This window comes from Thunnus albacares, chromosome 1, assembly GCF_914725855.1.
Source record: "Thunnus albacares chromosome 1, fThuAlb1.1, whole genome shotgun sequence".
In the NCBI taxonomy this organism is placed as follows: Eukaryota; Metazoa; Chordata; class Actinopteri; order Scombriformes; family Scombridae; genus Thunnus; species Thunnus albacares.
Genome location: NC_058106.1, coordinates 22,834,767 through 22,862,188, shown reverse-complemented (window position 1 = coordinate 22,862,188; position 27,422 = coordinate 22,834,767). Strand labels below are relative to the sequence as shown.

Sequence of the window (27,422 nt, the reverse complement as noted above, 5' to 3'; positions counted from 1 at the left end):
GAGTAAAGTAATAACATGTCTGCTGTCTGGTTTTGTGTGACTGTTGGACTAAAAGCATGCAACAGTAATGCTGCTGTGTATCAGACATGATGCCAGTGAGTGGCCCCATTTCCTTTGACATATCACCCCATACCAAGAATTATAGTCTGCAGTAGAGTAGACTGGTTCAGAAATACACACTCAGCAGTTGTACTAGAGGAAAGGGGGGAGATGGTGGAGAACATGAATACATCTCTGCGTATGTGCTGTAGAGTGAAATCTTTATTATAGAATATTTATTGATTTTATTCAGGATTTTAACAGAAGAATATGTGTGATACATAGTAGCAAATTATTGGAAATTATTGGCATTTTTACAGCATTTTTCAATTATAAATTATTCATATCCTCTAATCCTAATTGTTGAACTAACTGTTTGAAACTTCTGACTGTTCTTTGTTTTTAGCGCTGATCACCATCCCATTATTTAGTCATCATACGGTTTTCCTGAAACCATAGACTATAGACTGTGAGCCACACTCCTTTGAGTAATTTTGTATGGGTTTTCGAAAGTCACACAGTAGTTTCTCTGTCCACACAGCCACTGCAGTAGCTGGTGTCCTCTCACAGAGCCGTCACAGTAATGCTTTGTTGATGTGAGCATGTGCAGTACTACTTGTGCACAAAGACAAGCAGAGGAAGAAGAATTGAATAAAGCCTAGAATGTAACAAAAACATATGCAAGCACTATACTGCCTGAGACAATGGGTCACTACAGTACAAGGCCTCAGTATATCACAACATGTGTTCCAAGAGTTAGCACGAGGACTTTCTGGGTCGACTTTTTCATTTTGTATGCTGTTTGTCTTTTACTGTATCTGCTTTACATGATCCTGTAATCCTCACTAATTGCAGGAACTTCACAGCTACATTACTCACTGTTCTGTCAGCGCCTTGATTAAGTCATGCTCTATATCTTGCCCACTTAATTTGTCTATACACTGTCACATGGGCCTAGGTTTTCCTACCTCTACAAAAGTAGGCATTGATGAAGATTCACCAGAACAAAATGCAGTCAGGGAGACTCTCAAGTCTTTTTAGGGAGTAACCCCTCATCAAAATAAGTCTTTATTTTCTGTCCCTCCCAGCAAAACAAGGAAGGGCTGTAGAGAAAACTGCATCGATAACCCATCAATGGCTGGGCTTAGGGTAGGCTTAATGCAGGGAAGGGGAACATTAGTGATGTCACATGATCCGCTAGAACAATAAGGGTGGTTCACATACTTCTTGGTCTTTGTGTCGTTCTGTTTAATCAGTTTGTGGGCTTCGAAAGTATTTACACAGGTCTCCGCTTATAATTCAACAAAGCATACTTATGAAATGGAGATAAAGAAACAGTTTATAGTGTGACCATTATAGAGCAAACAGGCTGCTTTGAGCTCAGTGATCTGGTGGAAAAGGGCCTTTAAATGGCAACTCTTTGATTCTGCGCCTTTGAGCGGGTTCAAAAGTGTTCAGAGTCCAGCACACATTGATATTTAGCAGGGCGATTGAAGTCTTAATGCCAGAGAGGTTAGAGGAGAGCAGGGGGTTGACGACGGCAGGAGTTGGCCTACTTGGTGGGACATTCATCTTCTGCTTTATTCTCTACAGGAGTCCTATTCCTGATTCTAAAGCCTTGAATGTTAGCGGGGTCATTCAGCATGTACTGTTATTGTAAATCACCAGTATGTCCAGCATAATGGCAATAAAGCTACATGTATATGTACTGTATGTGCATGATGAGTGGCAATTTTTAAAATTTGAATCAGATTTGCATAGTTTTAGTTATCATTTCTATAAGTAATGATCTTCAGACAGACATTAACCCTGTGTGAAAAAAGTAGTCGTCTCATTCTGGCTGTTGAGGCAGCAAGGGTGTCAGTGCTGAGGGCTCTGGCAAAACAACGTAGAGTTGTCGTCGGGCAATAAAGTTGAACCAGGCTCAACTTTTGCTGCAACACAATGTGATGTCATCAAGCATGGCGCTGAGTTGGGCAATCACATGTATGCAAGCGCACTTTCCTGGTAGATTACTTTCTAACTTGAATGCTGTATTTCTTTTTACCTTGCAACGAAAGACAAAATAATTGTCACCATGAAAACTTCCCAGAGCTGTAAAATCCTGTCTGTGAGTGTTATAAACCTCTGTGCTGTGTTTTGGCATCTCCTAAATCTTTGAACGCATAAATCCGTTACTCCGACGGGACTTCCTGTATTCAATCGGTAACAACAGTTGCCCCCACCAACACAGCCCCCTGCGTTGTTGTAGCACAGGAAAGGAAAATTGATGGTGAACACACCAGAAATGTTTTTTGCAATTATCCATTACAGTGAAAAACTGCATTGTGTGCAAAACCACTCTAAGTACATTAGGTCAAACCAGGAAGTATCTCTGCAAAATATAATTTACAGTGACAGTTACCAGAGCTGAAACGATTAGTAATTTAATTGATTAGTTGAACGGTAAATTAATCGGCAACTATTTTGATAGATTATTGTTTTTTAACCAAAAATGTCAGACATTCTCTGATTTCATCTTCTCAAATGTGAGGATTTGCTGCTTTTCTTTGTCATATATGATACCATTGTACTATAGTATGAGCTGATGATTGGATAAAACATGGAATTTGAAGGAGCCAACTTGGGTACTGGGAAATGATTTTTCACTGTTCCCTGACATTTCATGGACAAAATGATTAATTGAGAAAATAATTAGATGATAATGAAATTCTGTCAGTTATAATAAAATTAAATTATTCTTTACCTTCACAGTGGCAGGATCTGCTTTTCCAGTGAGGTCATGGTCCTGGATGGATTTGAGTTTTACGCCAAGGGTTTGTCTGGCGGGGCAGAATTTTACTGGCCTGCCGGCATTTAAGGACAAGGCAATGATTAAAGGGACAGGCTATCGATCTGTTGCGCTTTAGGAGGAAGAGAGCTTGTAGGAGTGATGTGCATGGGTTCATTTAATTCGGCATCAAGCCAAGATTCAGTGCTACACCCAGACTGCATTCGCTAACTGTAAACATTCAGTGAAAGTGTTATTACTGTGGATGTTGCCATCTGATCATTCAGCTTGTTTTGAAAATGGCTAGAGTCAATCAGAACTTCATGTTGTTTTCAGGTAATTCGCTGTCTTCAAGTTTTCCCAGCTCTAACAGAATGGTCCCCGGTGACCGTTTGAGGCAGCGGACACATTGTGTGCTCTCTTTCTCTCCGTGTGTATTAGGTATTGAATAAGTGACCTTTCTAGTTTGCATGAGCTCATGGGAAAAGTGGGTGTTTCCACAGGAAGTTAATGCCTTTCCCTCCCCCTCTTTTTCTCTTGCTCTCCCTCTCTATGTAGCCTAGAGTCTCCCTCCACCTCAAGCCCTTCATTCTCTGTTATTTTTTTCCACGATTTCTCACTTCAAGCACTCTGCACAACAATACTCCTCGCACAAGATCCTGTGTTAGTTGTGTGAAACTCTGTCAAGCATGGGAAGAAAGGCAATGATGGAGTGCAGAGATGCAAAGAAGTCTTCACTTCCATCTGTTTAACATTAAACTCTTATAGTAGCTATTTTATTATCAACAGCTGCTCAGAGTCCAGCCCCAGGGGTTCGGCAAAGGTTAAACCTGTGTGGTTTGGGAACAGGAAGTGATACACAGATGCCCCCATACAAAACTTCTCTTTTCTCTGATCGATACCTCATGTTACACGACTTAAATATCGAGAAAGGTTTCACTTGGGCACCGATTACAGTAGATTTCACGGAACTGAGATTTATCCTGGAGAGTTCCAAGTATGAAGGTACAAAAATGCGATTTTTTTACAAATACATTGATTTGTATGTATCTAGTGACACAATCTATCATTGATGCTAGAAAGATAAAATTGAAAAAATATGCAAAGCAGTTAACTTATAGAGGAAATCCTGTGGCAACACCCCTGTTTTTGTAAAATAGGTAGCATGAGAAGGTTTACACCTTTGAATTTGAAGGGCATCTCTCACAGAACTCTCCTCCGAACCGAGCTCTCTCAAACCCACAATCTCTAAGCTTGAATGTGGTTATTAAGATGCTGTTTAAGCTAAGCTTTGCCTTTAGGGATTCAGCTTAATAGTTAAAAAGATTAAAGTTAAAAAGAGAAGTCTGCTTGATCCTAAAGAATGAATAAAAGGCATATTTTTGCTATTATGCATCTCTGATGTTTTTTATATGCATGTACAGTGTCTGGGTTGGTCTAGTCATGTGATGATGGGTTATTGGAAATTGATCATCACTACAATCTGTCACATTCTTTTGCTTGCTAGCTGAGGGTGTGACTTCCAGATCCAGACCATCTGGCATGCGTTTGCATCCTTAATTGAAATTGCTGCACTTGGCTCTGGCCCACTGAGCAAGTCTTATAAATGGCGTGCTTCACCTGTCAGCTTGAGGGCAATCCCTCCACCTCTTCTTTGTGTGTTGGCCACTCCTATCCAGCCTCTTGGTGCTGATATCTCTGTCTATGTAGCGGTCCGTATTGCTCCGTCAGCAGAACTCAGAGTGAGAACCAGTTTGATCAAGGTTAAGCTGAACGCTCACGAAGACAATTCCTGACCCTTGCAGAGGCGTTTCATGATAGTCAATGATAATCTTATTAGATTTTCTTTCAAGTGTGAGGTTTCAGTCTTGACTCTTGACACCTATTATTTAGTTGGTCCTCGCAGATACCTAGATCAAACATGGTTGATATTATCGTAGGGCTTTGACGACAACTGTATTACCACCATACTGCGGTCATGTGATGCCTATCACAGGGTTGAGCTCATTACTGTCATCACTGCAAATTTTTGGGTCAACTGCCAAACTGTGGGGATATGTTGCTTTGTCCCAGCAGTAAAAAAAACATAACGTCACAGCCCTATGTTATTGGCAAGTTTCGTGTAGTCTAGGAGAGTTGCCCATTGAATCGCAGACAAACATCAAAAGCCAATAAGAGCTGACTCCCACTACTGTACTAGATTGGTACAATTTCAAAAGAGGTAATAATTTGTTTTATGAGTCCGTAATTTCCTAATAATTTGCTATGGCTTTTCCCAGAAAGGTAATGTAATTTTGGTACTAATTAAAAGGAAAACTTACAATTAACTCCAATTAATTGTTATCTTAACCTAGAAAGTCCTTTCAAGGTCACCTGAACATACAATATGAAATTTGTTTACAGGCAAGGACACAGTTCAACATATGTGACTAATAACATTTCTAATATTAAATGAATAATGAATGAATATTTACTTGCTTTGAATTAAGCACTCCTTTCAAGAAAATTCATATTTCCCTCATAATTTGTACCAATTTACATTGTTCTTTCCTGGAATTGGGAAATTGTTTGGAAAAATCCATAAAATAAAATGTTACCAAGTTAGACTCAACAGGTTTCTTGTTGTGATAAACACAATGACTCTTTCCTCAGTTTTCATGAACAAAAGTTGCATGAATTAAACTTGTGCAATGAATAACATGAGTCCTGCATGAGCCTGTTGTTGCTCAACTTAAATTTGTTCTGCAAAATGAAACCATGCTCAGCTCATTTTCACACCCACTGTTCCATTCATCTCTGTTCTTACATCTTTTTGTTTTCCTGTTAGTCCACACCATGCACAAAACCACGCTATAAAGACACCAAACATGAGTTTGGGTGGTGGTTCAGAGGTGTGTAGTGTTTGGTGGTAGTGATGAATGTGAAAGAGACAAGATCCGAGAAAAGGCTTGGTACGTGTGGGGTCTCCCACAATTCAGAACAACACAATATTTTGTAGTATTTTGCAGCTTTTGCAGAGGAAATGTTGTAAGCTGTGGTGTGTTGGGGCGGGCATCAGGAGGTTGGGGAATATTATAAATCTGCAGATGCTGACAGAATTTTTCCTAGAATAACACAATTTAATGGCATTCAATCTACATTTTTCTTTAATTAAAGAATAACCACAGCTGGTGATTTTTGAGTCAAGGTCTGTGAATTCTCATTGGGCATGAGGCCATATGCAGAAGGTAATTAACTCCTAACCGTGTTTGATGACTATTTGTTTTAGCTCAGCATTCCTTCTCATTATGACAATCTAGTAGTCAGGGACACCATTTCCAATCAATTGAGTAGGTACAGTGTATTTTTGTTAATTGCCCAAGGGTTGTTTTTTTTTTTTAATTTGTAGTGAAAATCTCAGTTTTATCTGCACTGGTATGGTTTTGTGTTCTGTAGTTAACGGTACTGTAAGAGACTGCTCTAACCAAACAAGTAGGATAACTGACAGAGATGGAAAAGGATCTATATTTAGTGTAAGTAAAGCTGTTTGTGTGGAGAGGAAGTGGGTGCATAGTGCAAGCATGATGTTGATTACACGCCTACACATATCACCCAGTCTTGCTTTCCTTGAGGCTGGCAACCAGCAGTTGTAACAGACAGGATTTAATGCTTCATGTCTCGACTAAAGCAGTTAGGAAGCTAAAAGCAAACCTGAACCTGCTTGAAGTAAATGCATATATATGTTCAAATTAAGAAAACACCACAAATTGGACCACGTTTATTACATCTGATATATTACATAATGAGGTTAGTAAGCAGACGAATACACCCACAAACTAAACTGATACTATCTTCGTGGTTTATGCAGATTTGTACAATTATCGTCATCTTTAAATGCATCACTGACTGTAACATGTTTTTTTTTCAAGGCTTTGCTAAATAAAAGCAGCGTTAAGTTCTGAAAGGATTAGTCAGTACGTTGATCCACAGAAAATTTATCAATAATAATCAGTTAAGTCATTTATCAAGCAAAGATGCTAAATATTTGATGGTTCCAGGTTCTCAAATGTGGAGATTATCTGCTTTTCTCAGTTTTATATAATTGTAAATGGAATATCTTTAGGTATTGGACTGTTGTTTGGACAAAATAATCAGTTTGAAGACATTATGTTGGACTTTTAGAAATTGGGTTGGTCATTTTTCACTATGTTTTGGCATTTTTCTACAATAATCGATAATGAAGATGGTTAGAGCCGCAACTAACGATTATTTTCATCATTGATTAATCTGCTAATTATTTTCTTGATTAATTAATTTGTTGTTTGGTCTATAAAATGTCAGAAAATGGTTAAAAATTTTGATGAGACTTTCCCAAAGCCCAAGATGTATCCTAAAATATCTTGTTTTGTCCCGACCAACAGTCCACAACCCAAAGATATTCCGTTTACTATCGCAGAAGACTAAAGAAACCAGAAAACATTCACATCTGAGAAGCTCACATTCTCAAAATAATTAATCGATTATTATGCAATTGGTGCTTTATTTTCTGCGGAACAACTAATCGACTAATCGTTTCAGCTCTAAAATGATCATTAGTTGCACCACTAGTTTCTTGACTCTCTCAGAACTTTCTTCTTTGTGTTGTCATTTCAATTAAGGAGACAGTCTGTCTGTGTTTCACAAACATCCAGATACAGAACAGCCCAGCATATAAAGCCGTGCTGCAGCTGAGAATCATTCACTGGCCTATTTTTCATGGTGAAAACAGGCGTCTAATGTTTTCCTGGTGTGAGTGTACATGTGATGTGTGTGGGTGGAGGGCTGGGATGTATAGCTGGAATGCTGGAGGGGAACTGAGTGACAGGTTTGGACTTTGGTTGGTAGGCGGGGTACGGGAACATGTCGTCTGTGACATCACCACCACCCGAAGGCTCGGCCGGGCCAGCTGCCTGCTGCAGAGGTGGAGTTTCCTTCCTGCAGAGTTGACCAGGGCTGAGTGTGGCCTGACCCACCTTGCCACCAACATCTAAACTGTACTGCAGCCTGGTTCTGCAGGCTTTTGGATCTCCCTCTTTCTCTTTCTGTTTTATTATTATTGTTATAATGATAAGTAAGATAAGATAAGATTGATAATCCCCCTTAAATGAACTTTGAGTTGACTTTGACAGCTGCTGAGTACAGGACTAAATCCATGGATGTTAATAATTATTTTACATTATTTTTATTGGCAGCTCTCTTGTGAGTAACGTGAAGTTAGTGACACCAGTGACCATAGTCAAATGTGGGGCCAAAACAGGTGATGGTAAAATCATTATTATTCACGTCAGCGGTAACGACTCAATTACACCAATTGGAGGTCACTAAAATTAATGTTGAGTTGGTGTGTACATATGCAAAAACAATGTCGGACTGTCGGACAGAGAATCCTCTGTGCCCCTGCCAAACCTGACCAGTGATGTATGTATAGCCGCATGTCATCATTCAACCGCTGGCTGTCAAGGTGGTGTCCAGCAAACGACATCCAATAAAGAGTTGAGACCACAAGGCAAAGCTGCAGTCCTACATGCTTCTCTGTGCTCCCATTAGAACAGTTACTCGCCCAAAACTACATAGAGACTGCATCTGCCCCCTGACCACTTAAATCATTTATCAAAAGCAAACAGAAGAGGAGTTATACATAAAAATCTAATATAAATTAACACCACCATTGCAATAGTACAACAAAATAGGAGAATTAAATGTGGACTCTTAAACATGAGATCTCTGACATCTAAAGCTGTATCGATAAATGATCTAATCTCAGATTATCATATTGATTTATTTTGTCTCAGTGAAACCTGGCTGTGTCATGAAGAATATGCTAGCCTAAATGAATCCACGTCCCCCAGTCATATTAATACTCACATTCTTGGAGACACTGGCCGAGGAGGTGGAGTTGCAGCCATTTTTAACTCAAGCCTAATAATCAACCCTAGACCTAAACTTAATTATAACTCATTTGAAAGCCATGTTCTTAGCCTTTCACACCCAACCTGTAAAACTTTACAGTCAATTCTAGTTTTTTATACTGTACCGCCCTCCTGGCCCATACTCTGTACTTTTATCTGAATTCTAACACTCGATTCCATCGCCTCTTTAAAAAGGAAGATAATAAAACAAAAGAGATTAGCTCCATGGTATAACTCCCAAGCCAAGCAAACATCACGAAAACTTCAAAGGATATGGCGTTCCACCAAACCGGAAGAATCTCGCTTAATCTGGCAAGATAGTCTTAAAACATAAAGGAAGACCCTCTGTAATGCCAAAGCTGCCTATTACTCATCATTATTAGAGGAGAATAAAAACAGCCCTAGGTTCCTTTTTAGTACTTTGGCCAGGCTGACAAAGAGTCATAACTCTATTGATCCATGTATTCCCATAGCTCTCGGTAGTAACGACTTCATGAGCTTCTTTAATGATAAAATTCTAACTATTAGAGACAAAATTCATCACCTCCTGCCCTCAACAGGTACCGATTTATCCTCAAACACAGGAACCTTAGAAACAGCTGTAAAACCTGATACATATTTAGACTGTTTTTTTCTAATCGACCTTCCTGAACTTGATTCTACAACTTTCTTCATCTAAACCATCAACCTGTCTCTTAGACCCTATCCTAACTAGGCTGCTTAAGGAGGTTTTACCCTTAGTTAGCACTTTTTTACTAGATATGATCAATCTGTCTTTAGTAACAGGCTATGTCACACAGTCCTTTAAAGTAGCTGTAATTAAACCTCTTCTTAAAAAGCACATTCTTGATCCAGGTGTTTTAGCCAACTATAGACCCATATGTAGCCTTCCCTTTCTCTCTAAGATCTAAGCACTCTCCGATCAGTTGTGTGACTTTCTACATAGTACTAGTTTGTTTAAGTCCTATTTATCAGATTGATTTCAGTTTGTACACGATTCAATGATGAATAGGCCTACTCCATGCACACAAAAGTTAGACACGGAGTTCCACAAGGTTCTGTGCTTGGACCAATACTATTCACCTTATATATGCTTCCTTTAGGCAATATTATTAGGAAACAATTCATAAATTTTAATTCTTATGCAGATGATACCTGATTATATTTAACAATGAAGCCAGATAAAACCAATCAGTTAACTAAACACCAAGCATTCCTTAAGGACATAAAGACCTGGATGACCTGCAATTTTCTGCTATTAAACTCAGACAAAACTGAAGTTATCGTGCTTGACCCTAAACTCCTCATAAACACATTATCTAATGATATAGGTACTCTTGATGGTATTACCCCGGCCTCCAGTACCACTGTAAGGAATCTGGGAGTTATCTTTGATGAGGATATGTCCTTTAGCTCATTTTAGCACATAAAACAAATTTCAAGGACTGCCTTTCTTCACCTATGTAACATTGCAAAAAAATCAGACACATCCTGTCTCAAAAATATGCAGAAAAACTAGTCCGTGCTTTTGTTACTTCCAGGCTGGATTATTGCAATTCCTTATTATCAAGCTGCCCCAACAAGTCTCTAAAAATTCTCCAGCTGATACTGAATGCTGCTGCACATGTGCTGACAAGAACGAAGAAAAGAGATCATATTTCTCCCATTTTAGCTTCTTTGCACTGGCTTCCTGTAAAATCCAAGATAGAATTAAAAATCCTTCTCCTCATATACAAAGCCCTTAATGGTCAGGCACCATCATATCTCAAAGAGCTCATAGCACCCTATTACCCCACTGAACTCCCAGAATGCAGGCTGACTTGTGGTTCCTAGAGTCTCCAAAAGTAGAATGAGAGGTAAAGCCTTCAACTATCAGGCTCCTCTACTGTGGAACCATCTTCTAGTTTGGGTCTGGGACGCAGACACCCTCTCTATGTTTAAGAGTAGGCTTAAAACTTCCCTTTATGATAAGGCTTATAGTTAGGGCCAGCTCAGGCTTGCCTTGGCCCAGCCCCTAGTTATGCTGCAATAGGCCTAGACTGCTGGGGGACTTCCCATGATGCACCAAGCTTCTCTCTCCCCCTCTCCCTCTCCATCTGTACACATTCATTCCCATTAATGCATGTTACTAACTCGGCATTTTCTCTGTGGAATGTAGTTTTGTGCTTTCTCGTCTCTCTCCTGTCTCCTCCAGTTGCTTTCTGCAGGTATTTCTGCCTCGGGAGCATTAGAATCTGAATTTCTGATTGCAAGCCACTCACTGTCCCCATGATCCAGCTCAACACCCACTGCTACAATTATTATTATTATTATTGTTGTTGTTATTATTATATATCTCACCATCATGTGGAACTTGTATTGTGCTATGCTCTCTTTCCTCCTGCTCTCTTTCTCTCTCTCTCTCTCTCTCTTTCTCTCCCCCTCTCTCTTTCTCTCTCAACTCAACCAATTGAGGCAGATGGCCGCCCACCCAGAGCTTGGTTCTTCTCAAGGTTTCTTCCCATTAAAAGGGAGTTTTCCTTGCCACTGTCGCCATGTGCTTGCTCATGGGGAAATGTTGGGTCTCTGTAAATAATATTGGCAAGAGTACGGTCTAGACCTGCTCAATATAAAAAAGTGCCCTGAGATAACTTCTGTTATGATTTGGCACTATATAAATAAAATTGACTTGACTTGACATAACTAATAATCCTGGTTTTTACAGCTCATGAATACACACGTCCACGATGGTGGTCATGTCAGTGCTGGTCTAATGTTTGCCTAAGTGGTTTTTTAGCATCATTCCAAGCTTCATGTGTACAAGTTGTTATACAACAACTTGGCTCAGTTTAAATAGTAATTTACCTTAGCTTTGCAAAGTTGCTGCTGGACACAAATTGTTGCAAATGCCTCAGTTGCTTGCGCTGCAGTTGGAGAATTCATTTGAGCGGAGGACATTTAACAATGAATATTTAAAGATCTAGGGCAGATGGGTCATTGTGGAACCTCTGTTTGTGTTGGGGTGTGTTTTTTTAAGAACAGTTCAAACTACACTCAGTGTTACAGTGTTAAAAACTGAGCTGTAATCCCACTGTGAGTGTTTCCTTGTGACAGCTGTCCAGTGTTTTCATGGAAATCTGTTCAGGAATCCGTCTGCCTCATCGGTACCTCCTGTGCTACATACTGTGATTGTGATCTCTCACAGTATTGTTTTAATGTTGTACTAATATACAAGCACTTTGATGGAATAAAATGGTATAAAATTGGCAAAGATGGCCTAAATCAGGAAATATCAGGTCAAACAATAAGTAAAAGGACCTGACAAAGTATTCTGTGCTAACTTTCTATATGTGACAGTTTTCAGTGTTCACAACTCAAAAATGTGATTCACCTATTTGCATTTGCATCAGATGAACATCAGGAGGGCAGCGTGGTCACTTGGGGCAACACTACATGACTCATACATTATGTTTCAATCTTTTTAAGGAGTCTGTTACATCTGATGAAGTCATCTACTAATGTAAGGATTTATTGGTCATATTACTGGACATGAGTCAGACTTGCGTATATTACGTAGTAGTTACTGGTGGTCCTCCTGAGTCATGTTGCACTCCCTCACCTATCCCATTGCTTTGTTGCTGCCCAACTGAAGCTGAGCTACAGCCCTGTTAGTGCTGGCTCTGGTGCTGCTGGCACTGCAAAACAGCCTCATCTATCACGGGAAACGGCTCTGAGAGAATCAGCTTGGCCAGAACAGAGTGCAGCAGCGACACTACCCATGCATGTAGAGGGAGGGGAGGAATAGCCAGAGGAGTGCGGTGCTCAATGCGGCTGCCCGAGGTTGACAGAATAGGAATAAGAGGTTGACGGGAAGCCGAGGTCACGTGCTGAAGCTACGGCTGAGAGAGTGGTGGTGGTGGTGGAAGGGAGGGAGGGAGGGAAGAGTAACACAAGCAGCTCTTTTTTTTCTGTCTCTCTCTCTCTGTTTCTCTCTCTGTCTGGTTGTCTGAAGGCTCGTGGGGAGTGCAGTGCAGTGAAGCACATTCTAGGATACACAGTAGTACTGATGAATTATTGAACAGTGGTGAGTGGATGTGACACAGGCCAGCATACTTGCATGCTGCAGAGTGACAGGAGAGTGAGTGGGAGAGATTACCTGCATCTCCTGCAGCAACAGAGAGCTGCAGGTGAGAAGGAAGAATTTGTATGCAGAAGATGTAAGTTAGGATTATAAACATTCATAAATCAACTTTATAGCTTGAGCAAATCCAGAGTTTTGAGGCCATCACTGATATCAATATTTGGGAGTTCAAAAAAAATCTACTGCAGATGACAGTAACGCTTAAACACTTGTGATCCCATAAATTTGGTTATTTGGTTATGCTTGGTTATAGTGAGCAAGATACAGTACAGTCAGTGCCTTCTGGAAGACAGCATGTAATGGCAATAGAAAAATGCGTCAATTAATGGATTAGTCCAACAGAAAATCAATGGGCAACTATTCTGATCATTTTAATAATTTTTTTCAAGCAAAAATGCCAAATATTAGCTGGTTCCACTTTCCCAAATGTAAGGATTTGATGCTCTTCTTAAATGTATATGATAGTAAACTGAATTTCTTTGGGTTTGAACCGTTACTTGAATAAACAAGCAATTTAGATACATCTTGGGCTGTGAGAAAATGATAACAGGCGTTTTTATTGTTATCTGACATTTCTTCATCTTAGGCATCTTAGGCATTTCTATACTACTATTACTTGATGCTTATTGGCTGACATATACACTGATACTGGTATATCTTTTAAAGCTAAAATCGGTTGATAAAATCATCCATAGTGGTTGCACTCCTGTCAGAGATAAAGAATGTATTTTCCAGCTTATTTTTTAATCTGTATCAGCTGTCTATATATTACTCAAACAAGAGTAAAGAAGTGACAATTGGTACACATAGAGCAAGCTCTTTGCTCTCTCATCTTCCTGTGCGGCTACATAATTGCAAATAAGCAATACATGACCTGCGTCATCGTGTGGTATAACAGGTGTGGTTTCACATACAAACAATGTAACTGTAACTGTAAAATTTTAATTAAGCCTGTTGTTAGAACAACAGGGAATTTTGTCTAGGTTTTATGTTCTCGTGACCATTCTGTGTTTTAGGGTGTTGGTTTGACATTCCCTGAGCACTCCCCTCAGCTGTCACCACTTAACTAGTCCCCAAGGAGAGCGAGAACTACAAAACATGGGAAAAATGTAAAAAATGCATGACTCCTCCTCCTCCTCCCTGCCTCTCTTGCCCCACCCTTCCAGTTTAGGTTACTAGGAGACCAGATTGGCCCGAAAATGAAAGAATCAAAGCCTTGAGGAGCGAGTGGTGTGACTGTTGCAAAGGAGAAAACATCTTGTAAATGTGTTATTAGCATGACAACTGTCAGAAACCTAAGCAGTGGTTGTCAGAGTGAGAGTATATTTACTTCACACTTCCTGTCAAAGTGTCTGAGAGCAGTGTTTACCTCCTGTCTGCAGTATGATAGGAAAGGTAGAGGTCAGTTAGGATGTTTGTGCTGTTTTAACCAAAAACACAGAGCGGCTGTTTGTTCTCATATCTGTCCATTTTGAAGCCAGCTGATTTTAGTCACTGTAGCTGTGTCTCAAATCCATACTACATATTACTTCAAAGCAAGTTTTGAGTATGAAAATGAGTGTTTTCATGCTAGAAAAGTGACAAAGTATACTCAGAATCAGTCAGCGGGAAATGTAGAGTTGCTCACAGCTGCAGATTGTGGTGAAACAGCACCAGGAACACGTCAGAAAACAAAAAAATAACTAATACATTTTTGGAAAAACATATCTTTTGTTTTATGTTTTTAAAGTTTAATTGGCAGTATATAGTAAGTAATCTAAAGTTGCAGCTTGATTGCATTTGCATGGCGAACGTATTTTACATGAATGTATTAATAAAGTACCTACCTACCTACCAACCTACCTACCTATCATTTCCTGTTAGTATAAACGAGTAAAGTATATTCATTTCCTCTATACTCACTGTATACTATACTATATAATAGTATACTATAAAGATCAGTATATAGTGAGTATTTTATACAATTAGTATGTATTTGGACACAGCTTGTGTCTTGTTATAATGTGTAGGTCTCAGACATATTCACAGTTTTTCTCTCTCTTGTCCTCTTCTTTCTCTCCTGCAGTCATACTTTGTCACTGACTATGATCCCACAATTGAAGACTCCTACACCAAGCAGTGTGTGATTGACGAAAGGGCAGCCAGGCTTGACAGTAAGTGTAGTTTGCTGAACAAACATGACCGGAGACACACACAAACACACGCACACACACACAAAGGGCATTTGTACGTTCCTATTGAATTACATTGCACTCTAAGAATTGATTGCAAAGGTAGTTTCTATTTTGCTGCAAGTTATTGTGTGTTTGTGTGTTTGCGTGTGTGTGCACGCTCTCTAGTCCTAGACACGGCTGGACAGGAAGAGTTTGGAGCCATGCGAGAACAATACATGAGGACAGGGGAGGGCTTCCTGCTCGTCTTCTCAGTCACTGACAGAGGAAGGTGAGTGACAGTTCTCGTCATGCGCAAACTCACGTCTATACGCTCAGTTCTCTTTCTTTCTGTTTGCACATCTTTGTTTACTCTTCACAATTGCGCACTGCTCTTACTCGCCTCGCCTGCCTCTCACTTTACTAAAACCATAAATCTTGCACTGATACTCTCACTTGTTGCCACTTGTACTTCCGGAGCCTCTTGCTGTTGTTCTTGTCATATTCTTTTGTTCTCAACACTTCCTCCCTTATCCTGTTGAATTCACTTATTCACACAATTTAGCTTTCTATTTTAAGCCCAAATGCTACTGAAACAATTGTACGTCGGCTGATATAGAAATATTTGGGAAACTTAAGGGGCTTCACAGGAATTTTACAGTTTTTTTTAAACCAGAATGACACAATCTTTCATTTCAGTATGCATAGGCAATAACAATGCTTTAACCTCTTAAACCTCACTGATCTACTGGTGAGTACTCAGGCTGTACAGCCAAATATTGTATAAACAAGGCTGAATTTGGGGAAAATTTGTGTAAAATGATGCACATCTAGAATATTTCCATTTGACAGAATGGTGCAGCCATAAAAACATGGGTTTGAATATATTAGTCAGTGTAAACATCATGTAGCTTCAATGAATTACTACTGTGAGTGTGGAATAAGATGATTTTCCAACCTTAAAGCTACTTAACAGGCAGTTAAAGGGGAAAAAAGGCTTGATTTTCAGAGATTCTACGTCTATGTGATGAATCACCTTGAAAGTACTTTCATACTTCACTACATAGTATTCTTGTTATAGTCAGCGTGTCACACCCCATCCTCCTCGCCTTTGTGTCCCTACCCAGCAGTGCAGTGAGCTGCTTTCCCCTGCCCCGCCGCCCCCACCCCCTCCTCCCAGTGTTTATGTTGTAAACAGTCTTTCCTTCCTCCATTTATATTAGTCAAGTCTTTCCAGATTTACTATGTGCTCTCCAAGCTGTCTGTGGGCTCGTGGCTGGAATGCTGTCCTAGGTTTGTGGTCGCATTCTGCCTCTTTTTTTTTCATATTGACATTTTTATTTGCTATTTGGTTGAAAAAGTGCATATGGCATTTATATCATAGCGGGACAACTGTCAGGTCAGTGCACAGAGCAGAGCCCCATTTTATGTATTTGTAATAGTGCGACTGACTTTTCCTTCTTTGCTGACATTTTCAAGCCTCTCAGTCTGATTCGCAGTGGTGGTGACCCCAACTCCCGGGTGATGGGTGTGTGTGCTGTATGTGTGGGTGGTTTTACTTGGAGGTTTGCATGTGCACATGTGCATATTTAGATGAATGTGTGCATCTAATCGTAAAAAAACATTATGTAACCTGTTTATGCAGAAAACGCCATATAACACCATGTAATATAATTCACAGCTTTGAAGAAATCTACAAATTCCAAAGACAAATTCTCCGAGTTAAAGACAGAGATGAATTCCCCATGATCCTTGTAGGAAACAAAGCAGATCTGGAACTACAGAGACAAGTAAGTCCTACAGATTGCAGTGGTCTGAACCCAATGACTTCTTTGATCATCTGAAGAGACAATATCAGCCAGTCTGAAGGATTCACATTCACATGCTCAAAAGTGGAAGCAAGCATTGCAGCTGCAGCTAGCTGCTAGCTGTTAAGATACAGGATGTTAGTGAATAAAAGAGAGGTTGTAAAAAATATGGTGTCATGAGGGGAGGATAGATAGAGAGAAAAGGGAGTGTGTTGATATGATGAATTTTCTGGTTGTTGGTATGCAGTCGCTCAGCAGTGAATCCACATCACCCCCTCATGGTGAAAAGTAGCCCTACAGGCACAGATAGCTAATTACTATCAATGGCTTTATTCACTGAAATTAGCATTTAGCATTTCAAGCCTCATGTGACACAAACTTGTGTCGGTTTGTTCCCTATTCTTCTCCCTCTTACATATTTATTAGATTTCAGATGAGGTTGTAGGTGCCTCAGACATTACATTTAACATTAAAGATAATGGCTGCTTACTACACATGACTGAATTGACCAGATGGTATCTCTGTCATAGAAGCTTAAATGTAATAACGCTCTAATTGTAAGCAAAGGGTTAGGGTTAGGGTTTTACCCTGAACCTGTTTAACAAACTTACAGATCAGCCTCTTTAAATGCCAGTATTTCACATTTTGCTAACTGTTATTATCTGGACTGTTTCTCTCAGGAAATGTAGTGTCACTTTGGACATAATTACTTTTGCATTATTAAATTGAATTACAGCACAGCTGTTTCTAAAAGTGTTTAGAGGCAGATTACAGCTGTGTCCCAGATGCATACTACATATACAGTATTTATTAAAGTGTGTTAGAAGTTTACACTTGGAAAAAATGATTACATGAAATACTATAAAATTTAGGGTATGCATATAAAAAATGCTTCATGGTGTTGATGGGTATTGTTGTCCACAATGCACGGTGTAATGGAAAGGAGGAATGTAACAGGACTGAAAAAAGGGAAAAATCTGTGAATGATATTGTAAAGGGTCAGGAGACAGTCTGGTCAAAGGGCATTTTCTGAACCATTTGGAAATGAAATTGGAGGAGCAGGAAAGTTGGAAAATGCACATGTTTAATTAGGTCATGATTATTTATGTCCTACCCTAGAAAATGAGCTAAATTAGAAAGTAACAGAGTTCTTCTTTCGGTGTTATTCAGGGTCACTTTCAGTCAGATGTGAAAGTCTAAACATGTATGCAGTGCATACTGGATCCGAAATATTGAGTTGTTTACACTAGTGGTATTTAACAATTTCAAAATTTGAAAATTCTCAGTGGAAACTATAGTTTTGACATAAACTATAGAACTTATCTAAGTGTTTGGTATATTTACTTCTATAAATGTTATTTTTGTCCTTATATGATCATTAAGTTACAACAGATATCTATATAATAGGGCACAGAAACTAAATACCCACATTAATAGTGACTGTGTGCACAAAAAGTAGCGTGATCTCATCAAATCACAAATTACATTAAAATGACATAACCTACCTTTCAGTTCTCCAAACCTGCTATGTATTTCCTTCTTGCCAGAAGATGATACCAGTGTTTCATAACAACATAGTCTGTTTTTGGGGATTGTGAAAATAAATTTAGGATGTACTAGATCTAAATTGTGTTTATGTTCCAACCCATCATCACTTCCCCCTTCCTTTTGCCTCAGGTAACCCAAGAAGAGGGCCAGCAGCTGGCCAGGCAATTGAAGGTCACATATATGGAGGCTTCAGCCAAAATCCGTATGAACGTAGACCAGGCTTTCCATGAGCTGGTTAGAGTAATCAGGTAGGTGCTCCTTAAAGGCATCTGACACATTGATTTCACATGGTTCTTTTGGTGACTCAAATCTGCACTTTTTTAAAGGTATAAGGACAGCTAATAGGATGAACATTCAGGCACATCTATAATGTGTGGGAGCAAGGGCATTCAGACTTTTGACGTCATTCTAAACCATGTGACTAAAAAATGTAATCTTGCCATTTTTCATGCAGGAAAATGTATGTGCATTTTCAATTATAGCAATAATACGTAATAGAAAAATAGATTTGTATCTGCTTGTTCTATTCGTCACCTTTAAAATCAGTAATAAAGACACAACATTTACTATCTTTTCATTCGATTACAAAATGAGAGTAAGGAAAGTGAACGCACACACACCAGTGTACCCTGATAGTTTTACTCTCTTCCAACTCCCAGGAAATTCCAAGAACAGGAATGTCCACCATCGCCAGAACCTACAAGAAAAGAGAAAGACAAGAGCGGCTGCCATTGTGTGATCGTCTGAGTCGGCCTTATCACTGTAACTCATGCAGCTACTCTCTACCACCCCACCCACTCTGCCTGACATCACATCCTAAGTGGATGACTGACCGCTGCCTTCTCCACGTGCATGACTTCAGACAGCTTTTTCTGAGATACTTTGACCAGGAACTGCTGTCCCCAGGACATCACTATGGACAACTGACAATGCCAAATTTTAACACCACTCTACCTTCAGCCGTAATCTAATTCACACGAGAGAGTCCCAACACTAAACATTGCCTTCTAAATCAGCCTGACAAATTAATGTTTTATACTCTGAAGGACTTCTCTTGCCTTGTAGTGACATTTGTACTTGCTACCGAGATTGAATGAAAACTATATATCCAGAATGTTAATGAGTTTCTTTAGTTTTCAGTGACCAGAGCAGAGAGATTATCTTATGAAGCTTTGTGTATGTTGTGCCATATCCCATCTTTACTCCCATGTGCTAATCTGCTACTGTACATATGTGACATTTGTTGTGATTTTCAAAGTGTATTTCTAATGACCTATTAAATCACCACAGTACAGTGTGTGAGGTTGAGTTTGGTTTTACATATATGAAAGTGAATATATAAGTATGTATATAAATATAATGCCTAGACAGCCCTTAAAGCTACAATGATAGAACTTTCTGGCATTCTGCAGTGGATTCTTTACTTTGTCTGTGGTTTCTGCTTTCATCTCAATTGCCAAATATGGAGTGTCTACTGTATTAGAATTTTAAAAAGTCTTATAGATTGTAGGATTCACATCCTATGCCATTTCCTCAATGTACCGAAAGTAGCAAATTTGTCAGAATTTCTTTTTCGAAGGTGGCGGTTCAGTCAAAATTGGACAGCGTATGTTGTTTCCAATTTCTAAGAAAGCCGCAGAGACAAAATTATTGGCAGCACGTTGTGTAGCTTTGAAAAAACTTGATTTCAGATCAAAACACTGAACACTGTATGCTCTTTATTCAACCTTTGACGAATAATATTAACAGATTTATTTGTTGTAAATCAAGAAGCTTTTAGAGCTCAGTTCAGTTCAGATCATTCCAGTGTAACGCTTCATTTCTGTCGAACATTTAGTCTACAAAATAGATCAAATAACTGTTTTATCATTCCAATAACACAGTGGCAATGTATTTGTTTTGTGTCCTTGAATTATTCTGTCACATAACTTTTTCCCCCCAATGGTCTGTCAAGAAAACCAGGACAAGTGGAAGCATTGAGATGCACATCATAAAAAACAACCGTTCTCCAATGGGACACGAACTCAGCGGACCTGCCACCTGTGGAGTAATCATCACCACAGACATAAAATACTGTTCTGCCTTCCCTTTCCACCCCTGTACTTCTGTTCGGGCATACTTATGAAGTACTGCAGTTTGTTTTTCATATCATCATCTTGTAATATAAACAACAAGAAAATCAGATGATGGAAGTAATGGACTTGATTAAATGTTTCTACTCTACTTTTATACATTATTTTCTTATCAAACTAGTTGACAAGTATTTTTATATGTTTATAAGTGAATACACATTCACAGCACAGCTGTGTATATATGTAAAGAGGAATATTTAATTCTCTTGATTATTTGAAACTGAAGATGACTGTTGGCCCAAATTAGCAAAATTGGATTCTTCACCCAGATGTGACCAAGAATGTTTTTTCTTATTGTGGCTTAGTAATGGAGAGTATATTTATCTTGAGGTGTTCACCACCATCTCAGTGTGTAAAATGCCAGGTCAGGTGGGAAAGGGTTTTAGAGATGATTCTGGTCTTTACATAGGAGCTTTAAACCACATGAATGAATTATTATAATCACTGAGATCTGAAATACCCCTCCCTCCCCCATCTTAATGCAAATGTTAGTGTACATCCAAATCATACAGATTTTTCTTTTTCTTCCATTTCAATGTCTTTTGCCCTGTGTCTAGCTTTTGGTGCTAAAATAAAATCTGTCATTGAGCCAGATGGGGTAGAGAATCTTTTTTTTTTTTCATTCAAAAAGCTGTTAAGACCTGAGCCTTCCATACTGAGCCTTGTGTTGAAGAGATTTATGGCTGCAGTCAATCAGTGAGAGACAGGATTCAGAAAAACCATGCAGTATCTCATCATTATTCACAGTATGACTCCAACTAGAGTCACGTCAACAACATGACTGACCACTTGTAACCTATTCTGCATGTAAAAAGCATCTGATTTTCAGCAGTGCATACTGAATCCTACATATTGAGATTTTGTTGAGATTTTCAAATCCTCAGTGGAAACTGAAGTTTTGACATAAACTACGGAACATATCTGTGTGCATAGTGTACTCACTATAAATATGACTTTATATGGTCATTAAGTGACAACAGAAAGCCTTAAAGATGATTGATTGGTTGAAAAATGATAGGGCACTGAAACTTAAATTACTTTTAGATCTTCAAAAATTATTCACAGAAACTAAGTCTGTAGTCTAAACTATATCATCATCATATCTTAACAACAGTGACTCTCAGAGTCAGAGTTATGCTATGCTTTGAAATATTTGTGTTTGACTTTCCATTAAGAAAGTGCCACACATACAGTACCATAAGCATTTGCAACATTTGACCATTCAAACATTACCTGTGATCATACTGCACTGCACAGGTTTTAGACAGTTACAGCATATTGAAGCATTAAGTCTTAACACCTGGACTTATTTTTTTCATCAGAACACAGTGAGTTGCTGTAACTGTTACCATAACTGGATCCATCCATGTCCTCAACATCAACTGAGGGGCCCAGCATCCTTGTAAGCTCTAGCATGTGCAAAAATAGAATGGAAATGAGTGATTAAACAAGAAGGGGTCCAATAAAGTCTTACCAGATTTGTTTTGCTACTGCTTTAGTGCTTTTGGTCTGGTTATGGCCTTTATTAACACTGATTAATACTATTCACTGGAGTGAGTAACTACAAACAATCCTGAGGCAAGGCTACTTCATCATCATCAGTATTTCCATCATGAAGGTTTATAATGATTTATAATGAGCAAATGTATAACCTGTATTCTGCCACTGTGTTCACTGTGAGTTTATAGGGAGTTGTGGTGATGTTTTATAGCTGGACTAAGATTCAAGATCCTCAAAGTACACTGTGATGTCTATTAAATCCTAGTGACATCTGTAATATATTCTCCTTGAAAAAAAAGTGAATATGGAAAGAGAAAATGTATCGTTAGTATAATATGTGTGTTTTTTAACCTAAACAGATGAGGTAAGTATTGGAAGGTTGAAGGACTCCAGGGTCCTTTATGTTCATTTGTTGGCTCAAATGAAAGACATACCGTGGTATACAACGCACTGAAACGGCAGCTCAAGAGGTTTTCCCGCATGCCCTAGGCTCTCATTTCCACCTTTCATCTCTGGATTGGTTCAGCTAATGACAGGCTGTTCTAAAGTGTCTCCATGTTTGCACAAAATTACAGTTTTTTGCAGACATCCATTAATGATCTTAGAGCAGTAGCTGCCTCAACCTGCATGCCATAAGTAGTGAACTGTGTGAGTCTGATAGGCCTATCCTAATTTGCATTAATTTGTATGTATGGAAAATTAGTTCCTGAGAGTGCACACATCCATATCTAATGTCATTCAGCATTTCATCAATAAAAGAGGCTATAGCATACTATATGTCGTTTTGCATTGATCAGCAAATGGATGAAAAGGTTCAGTGTTTGCTGTTGGCTGTTAAGCAGTCATGACATGCCAATAATGGGAAAAAAAACAAAAACAAACGAATAACAGTTTCACCTTTTTACTCTTTAATTAGGATGAAGCATGTATTGGCACGTAGAATACTGTCAAAGTAAAATTAATCCGCGTTGTGTGTCCTTCGCGTGAATGAAATAAATCAGCATCCGCGCGTGCACCGTGAGCTGACAGCTCGCGCTCCCTTCTCAGTAGTGGCATAGCCAATAGGACAGCGTCTGGGTCTGCACAGCCTCTCCGCTCATTCACTAAACGCCGATTGCTTTAGTTCGTGTTTGCATTAGTGAGAAAGGGGAGAGGAGCGTTTTACGCTTTGATTTTTGCCTTCTCGCCACAGTCCATCCAGTCCAGCCGGAGACATGGAGGGAGTGAGCAGCAACAGGAGCATGTCTTACAGCAGATGGAGTTATGACAGGTAAGCGCTGCTTCCCATAATGACCGGTATAAGATGCTAGTTTCCATCTCAGTATGTGTTTGTTTCGTCACGCAAGGCCGATAACGTTAAAGGTTGAGGCTACAGCTTGGTGGGAAGGAAACCCCTCCTGCGCAATTAGTTGACAGGTGCAACGGATTTGGAAATGAGGGATATGCGATCTGAGTGTATTAAGTAGCCTCAGCATCATACTGTGTCAGCTGGAAAAGACATGGATGTTCGCCTTACTCTGTGTCTGTATGTCCACAGTGTATTCACATATCTATCAGTCCCAGACAACCCACCATCACCTAAACATTCCCATAGGAACGGGTTGAGTGTTTATGTTGCACTTCATGCTATGTTTAGTCTGTTATTGTATCTGTTATTGTTTGTTTTCTATCTATCTATCTATCTATCTATCTATCTGGCATCTTACACTAAAAGTCATATGTACTGGAAGTGACAATTTGCTGTATTTATTAGTGCTTAAAAAGTATCAACACAGTGGTAAGAATATCTGCTTACACAGGCTTAAGTGCAGGACTCATTAGCAAGGAAGTTGGCAGGCCATGTCTCAGTAGGGGTGACTGTGGTCAAGACCACACATTTTTGGCGTGTGGAGTATGAAAACAGAAAGCGTAGATGATAAAAACCACCCCATAGAACCATGGACCCCAGCTTGACAATAGATACCTTTTTCAAATGCTACTTTGGGAAGGAATTAAATATATAAAGAAGAGGAGGATTGTTTATGAGGGTGTAATCTACGACAAATTTGCATTTCATGACTAACTACCATAGATGAGAACGACACAATGTCTTTTGTGTCAGAGTGAGTTTATTGACATCATGTCAGTCAGCTTGAATGGCCATAACTTGTGATTGCGCTGAGTATCTGCACCAGTTTATTGCACATATATAATTATTACACATATTTGCAGGGGTGATTTATGGCTAACACATATCAAAACATACAGCTCTTCAGTAGCTATTCAATTCCTCCTATAAGTCATACAGCCAACAATTTAGAATACAGTGGTTGGTTGGCGACACTGTTTCTGTATCATTGAAAACCAAAGGCACAGTAGAGGAGGTTTTACTCTGAAAGCACTGTATCTGCTGGCTCAGACAATATAATTTGTATTCTGAATCAGTGCTTGGACATCCCAAGAGACTGCTGCCAGAGCCTGTGGTCTCTTATCCTTGTAAGATTTCTCACAGTGCTGTGAAATAATGTTTACTGTATACAACCAGTTATAGGCTGTGACTGGATCTGTGCATTGAAGGAGGAGTATTGTCCGCTTGTACAGCAATGTCATGTAATTACAGAGTCTATATATACTGTACGCCTGTAGATTTGTCTTCCTGAAACCATAAGCTTTAGCTTTAGCATTAGCTTTGGTAAAACAATAGTTAGGTGCCCAAATGAACATTGAAATAGGTTTTTCTTGACATTCCTTCTGTTCATTCTGGCCATTAGAAGATCCCGTCATAATGCACTTACAATGTAAGTGATGGGGGGGCAAAATTCACAGCCGTCCTTCTGTGCAAAAATGTATTTAAAAGTTTATCTGAAGCTATCCAAATGAGGTCTTGTTAGTGCCAAAGCTCAACAGGGAAACACAAAGAGGGAATTTTATATTAAAAAGTGTGGCATATATCCACTTGAAATGACTAACTCAGACTGCTGAAGCCTCATATAAGCTTCAAATACATTTTCGCACAACATGACTGTGCAGACACACTGTGGATTTTGGCGCCCTTCATTTACATTGAAAGCGCATTTGAAGTGGACCTTTTTTAAAGTCAATATGAACAGGAGGAATGATTACAGAGAGGAAAACCTGTTTAAATGTTCACATGGACACCTGAATGTTGTTTTAAGACAGACTTGAAAAACTGTGAACCTTCCCTTCAAGTTACAAGTGAACATTTAAATGAACTACTGACTCTTTCTTGTGGTCAAAATCTCTACAATCAAGACTAGTCTGACATGTGACACTTCTTGCGGGCACAAGACAGGGGTGTCATCTCCTTGTATAAACTTTCATCTCATTAAATGAATAATCATGACTGCTTACTAAAGCCATACAAAATACAAAGTAGTTGCCACATGAGAAAAAAAAATGTCATTGTCAGTCAGGCTAGAAACTTAATAAATCAGAGGAGCACCTCTGTGAAATTTGTGCATATGTTGCTGGTTGTTACATTTTTCAAAGCTTGTCTCTTGCCTAAATTGGACCAAAGACAGATCTTGGCTGCCACTTTGTCAGACATAAAAGACTAATAAAAGAGTAGTTAGGTCCTGCAGTGGTATGCACACACTCTAAAGGAAAGGGGTGAAAATGAGAAAGTGGTCTCTCTTCTGCATGTGTTAGCACAGGGCCCACTTGAGTTAGGGGTTGATTCCATACATGCTCAAATGCAGACACACACACACACACACACACACACACACACACACACACACACACACACACACACACACACACACACACACACACACACACACACACACACATCTGTATATCCCCTCCACAGGGCATAAAAGCGTTGTCAATGAGGACTATTACTCCCACCAGTTACAGGGGCACATCAATGGTCCACCTACACAGGTGTTTCATGTTTTGCCTGATTAAAACTTGTCTAAGGACTGTGTGTGCATGTGCAGACTCTGACATCTGCCTGTCCCTCCCCTTGTTTTGTTGCACTTGTAATTCCAGCGTAGCTCCAACTTTAACCTGAACTGAGGTTTAATTAACAACAATAAGTGAAAACACCTGTGTGCAGGGTCTTTAACTGAGATACTGCAACAGAGGTGAACTAAGCAGAAGTAATTATAATCTCTTTTTGTAAAAAAAAAAAAAAAAAGAAAAAGATGTGATTACACTCAAAAATAATCATCCTGATATTCAAAACTGTTACTAAGTCATATCTGGATTGTTGTAATAAATAATGATATGAAGTTAATTAGCTTAAGATATTAGATTAGGTAGATTTTGACTACTACTACCTAGCTAGTAGCAGTTAGTAGTTTAAAATCCTGCAGAATGAATGAGACAATCCTAAAACAGTCACCAAACAATAGCTAAGTTTAGTAATTTTGTAGTTTGACCGACTCAACTGGCTACAGCTGATAAAAGTCTGCTGGCAACATTTGACATTACAGCTAATTGTTGGAGGCTAAAAATGAGAAAGCTTATCTTACTTTGTTTCACTGTTGCAGCAAAAACAAGCACCATGTTGAAATATTAGAGCAAATATTGACCATAAGGGAAACCGCTTATTCGCTTAAAATATCTCCCGTATGTGACTGGAAACAAGATTGATGAAAGAAGAATTTGAAGGCCAAAGAAATGATCTGGAGGAGGCAAAGACGCTCCATAGATGAGGGGAACTGCAGAGTAAAGTGATAATGCTCTGTGTGTTTGTCTCTACAAACGACCCCTTTCACATTATATACTGTAACCATTTGATTGACAATATAAAATAATTAATTAGTGTGGATAAGTAGTAAAAGTGCCTAATATGTCTGTTTTCTATCAAAACTGGATTATCTGAAATGTGATTTAGTTTCAAGTATGGCCACATTGTACTGCTGTGTTTTTGCAGGCGCTGTAATTTATGGTGGAGCCTTTAAGTACTTGGACCTACAGTATGAACAATCACACTGTGTCCTGGCACCCACTCAGTAAACACTGTATCCTAGAGATGGAGGGCCAAGGTGGGCTGACAAGATACAATTCAGAGTCTGGAGAGCTCAGTGCAGCATTTTCATGATTTTAATCAAAGACAAATACATTTTCTTTTGTAGACTGTTACACCTGTTGACCTGCACAGGAAAACACTGGTATTGAAAAATGAGAAACAGAGGAACATCATCTGATTCTCCTTCCTCTCTCATCCGTCGCCATGGGACCTGATGATGAGTTGTTCAATTCAAACAGAACCACAACACCCTGAAAAGAGACTTGACTGCCCTGAAAGCAATAACTATGGGGATTGCAAAGAGTGATAATCAACTAACCATTCATTAATTAAGAATATCAACTCGACTGTAGTTGATATAAGAGATGCAAATGAAATCCAATCAAATCCAAATGCTCATCACTGTGAAATCTTGACTTTCATTCCAATCATGTCTCCACTCAAGTGAAG

General features: G+C 39.1%; 2 protein-coding genes across 3 annotated transcripts in view; both read left to right on the top strand.

Moving 5' to 3' along the window:
* The window catches only part of rras2 (RAS related 2), a 32,980-nt gene extending 11,892 nt beyond the window's left edge, over window positions 1-21,088 (top strand). Inside the window, exons 2-6 of the mRNA XM_044350286.1 lie at window positions 14,922-15,009; window positions 15,196-15,298; window positions 16,688-16,796; window positions 18,492-18,610; window positions 19,022-21,088. Of these exons, the coding sequence (XP_044206221.1) occupies window positions 14,922-15,009; window positions 15,196-15,298; window positions 16,688-16,796; window positions 18,492-18,610; window positions 19,022-19,109 (507 nt within the window). The 3' untranslated portion in view covers window positions 19,110-21,088. The remainder of the gene's footprint in view (window positions 1-14,921; window positions 15,010-15,195; window positions 15,299-16,687; window positions 16,797-18,491; window positions 18,611-19,021) is intronic.
* Window positions 21,089-23,072: 1,984 nt separating this feature from the next.
* Window positions 23,073-27,422, top strand: part of tub (TUB bipartite transcription factor) — a 45,338-nt gene continuing 40,988 nt past the window's right edge. For both annotated transcript variants that reach the window (XM_044350266.1, XM_044350259.1), the window contains exon 1: window positions 23,073-23,264. In XM_044350266.1, the coding sequence (XP_044206201.1) occupies window positions 23,209-23,264 (56 nt within the window). In that variant the 5' untranslated portion in view covers window positions 23,073-23,208. The remainder of the gene's footprint in view (window positions 23,265-27,422) is intronic.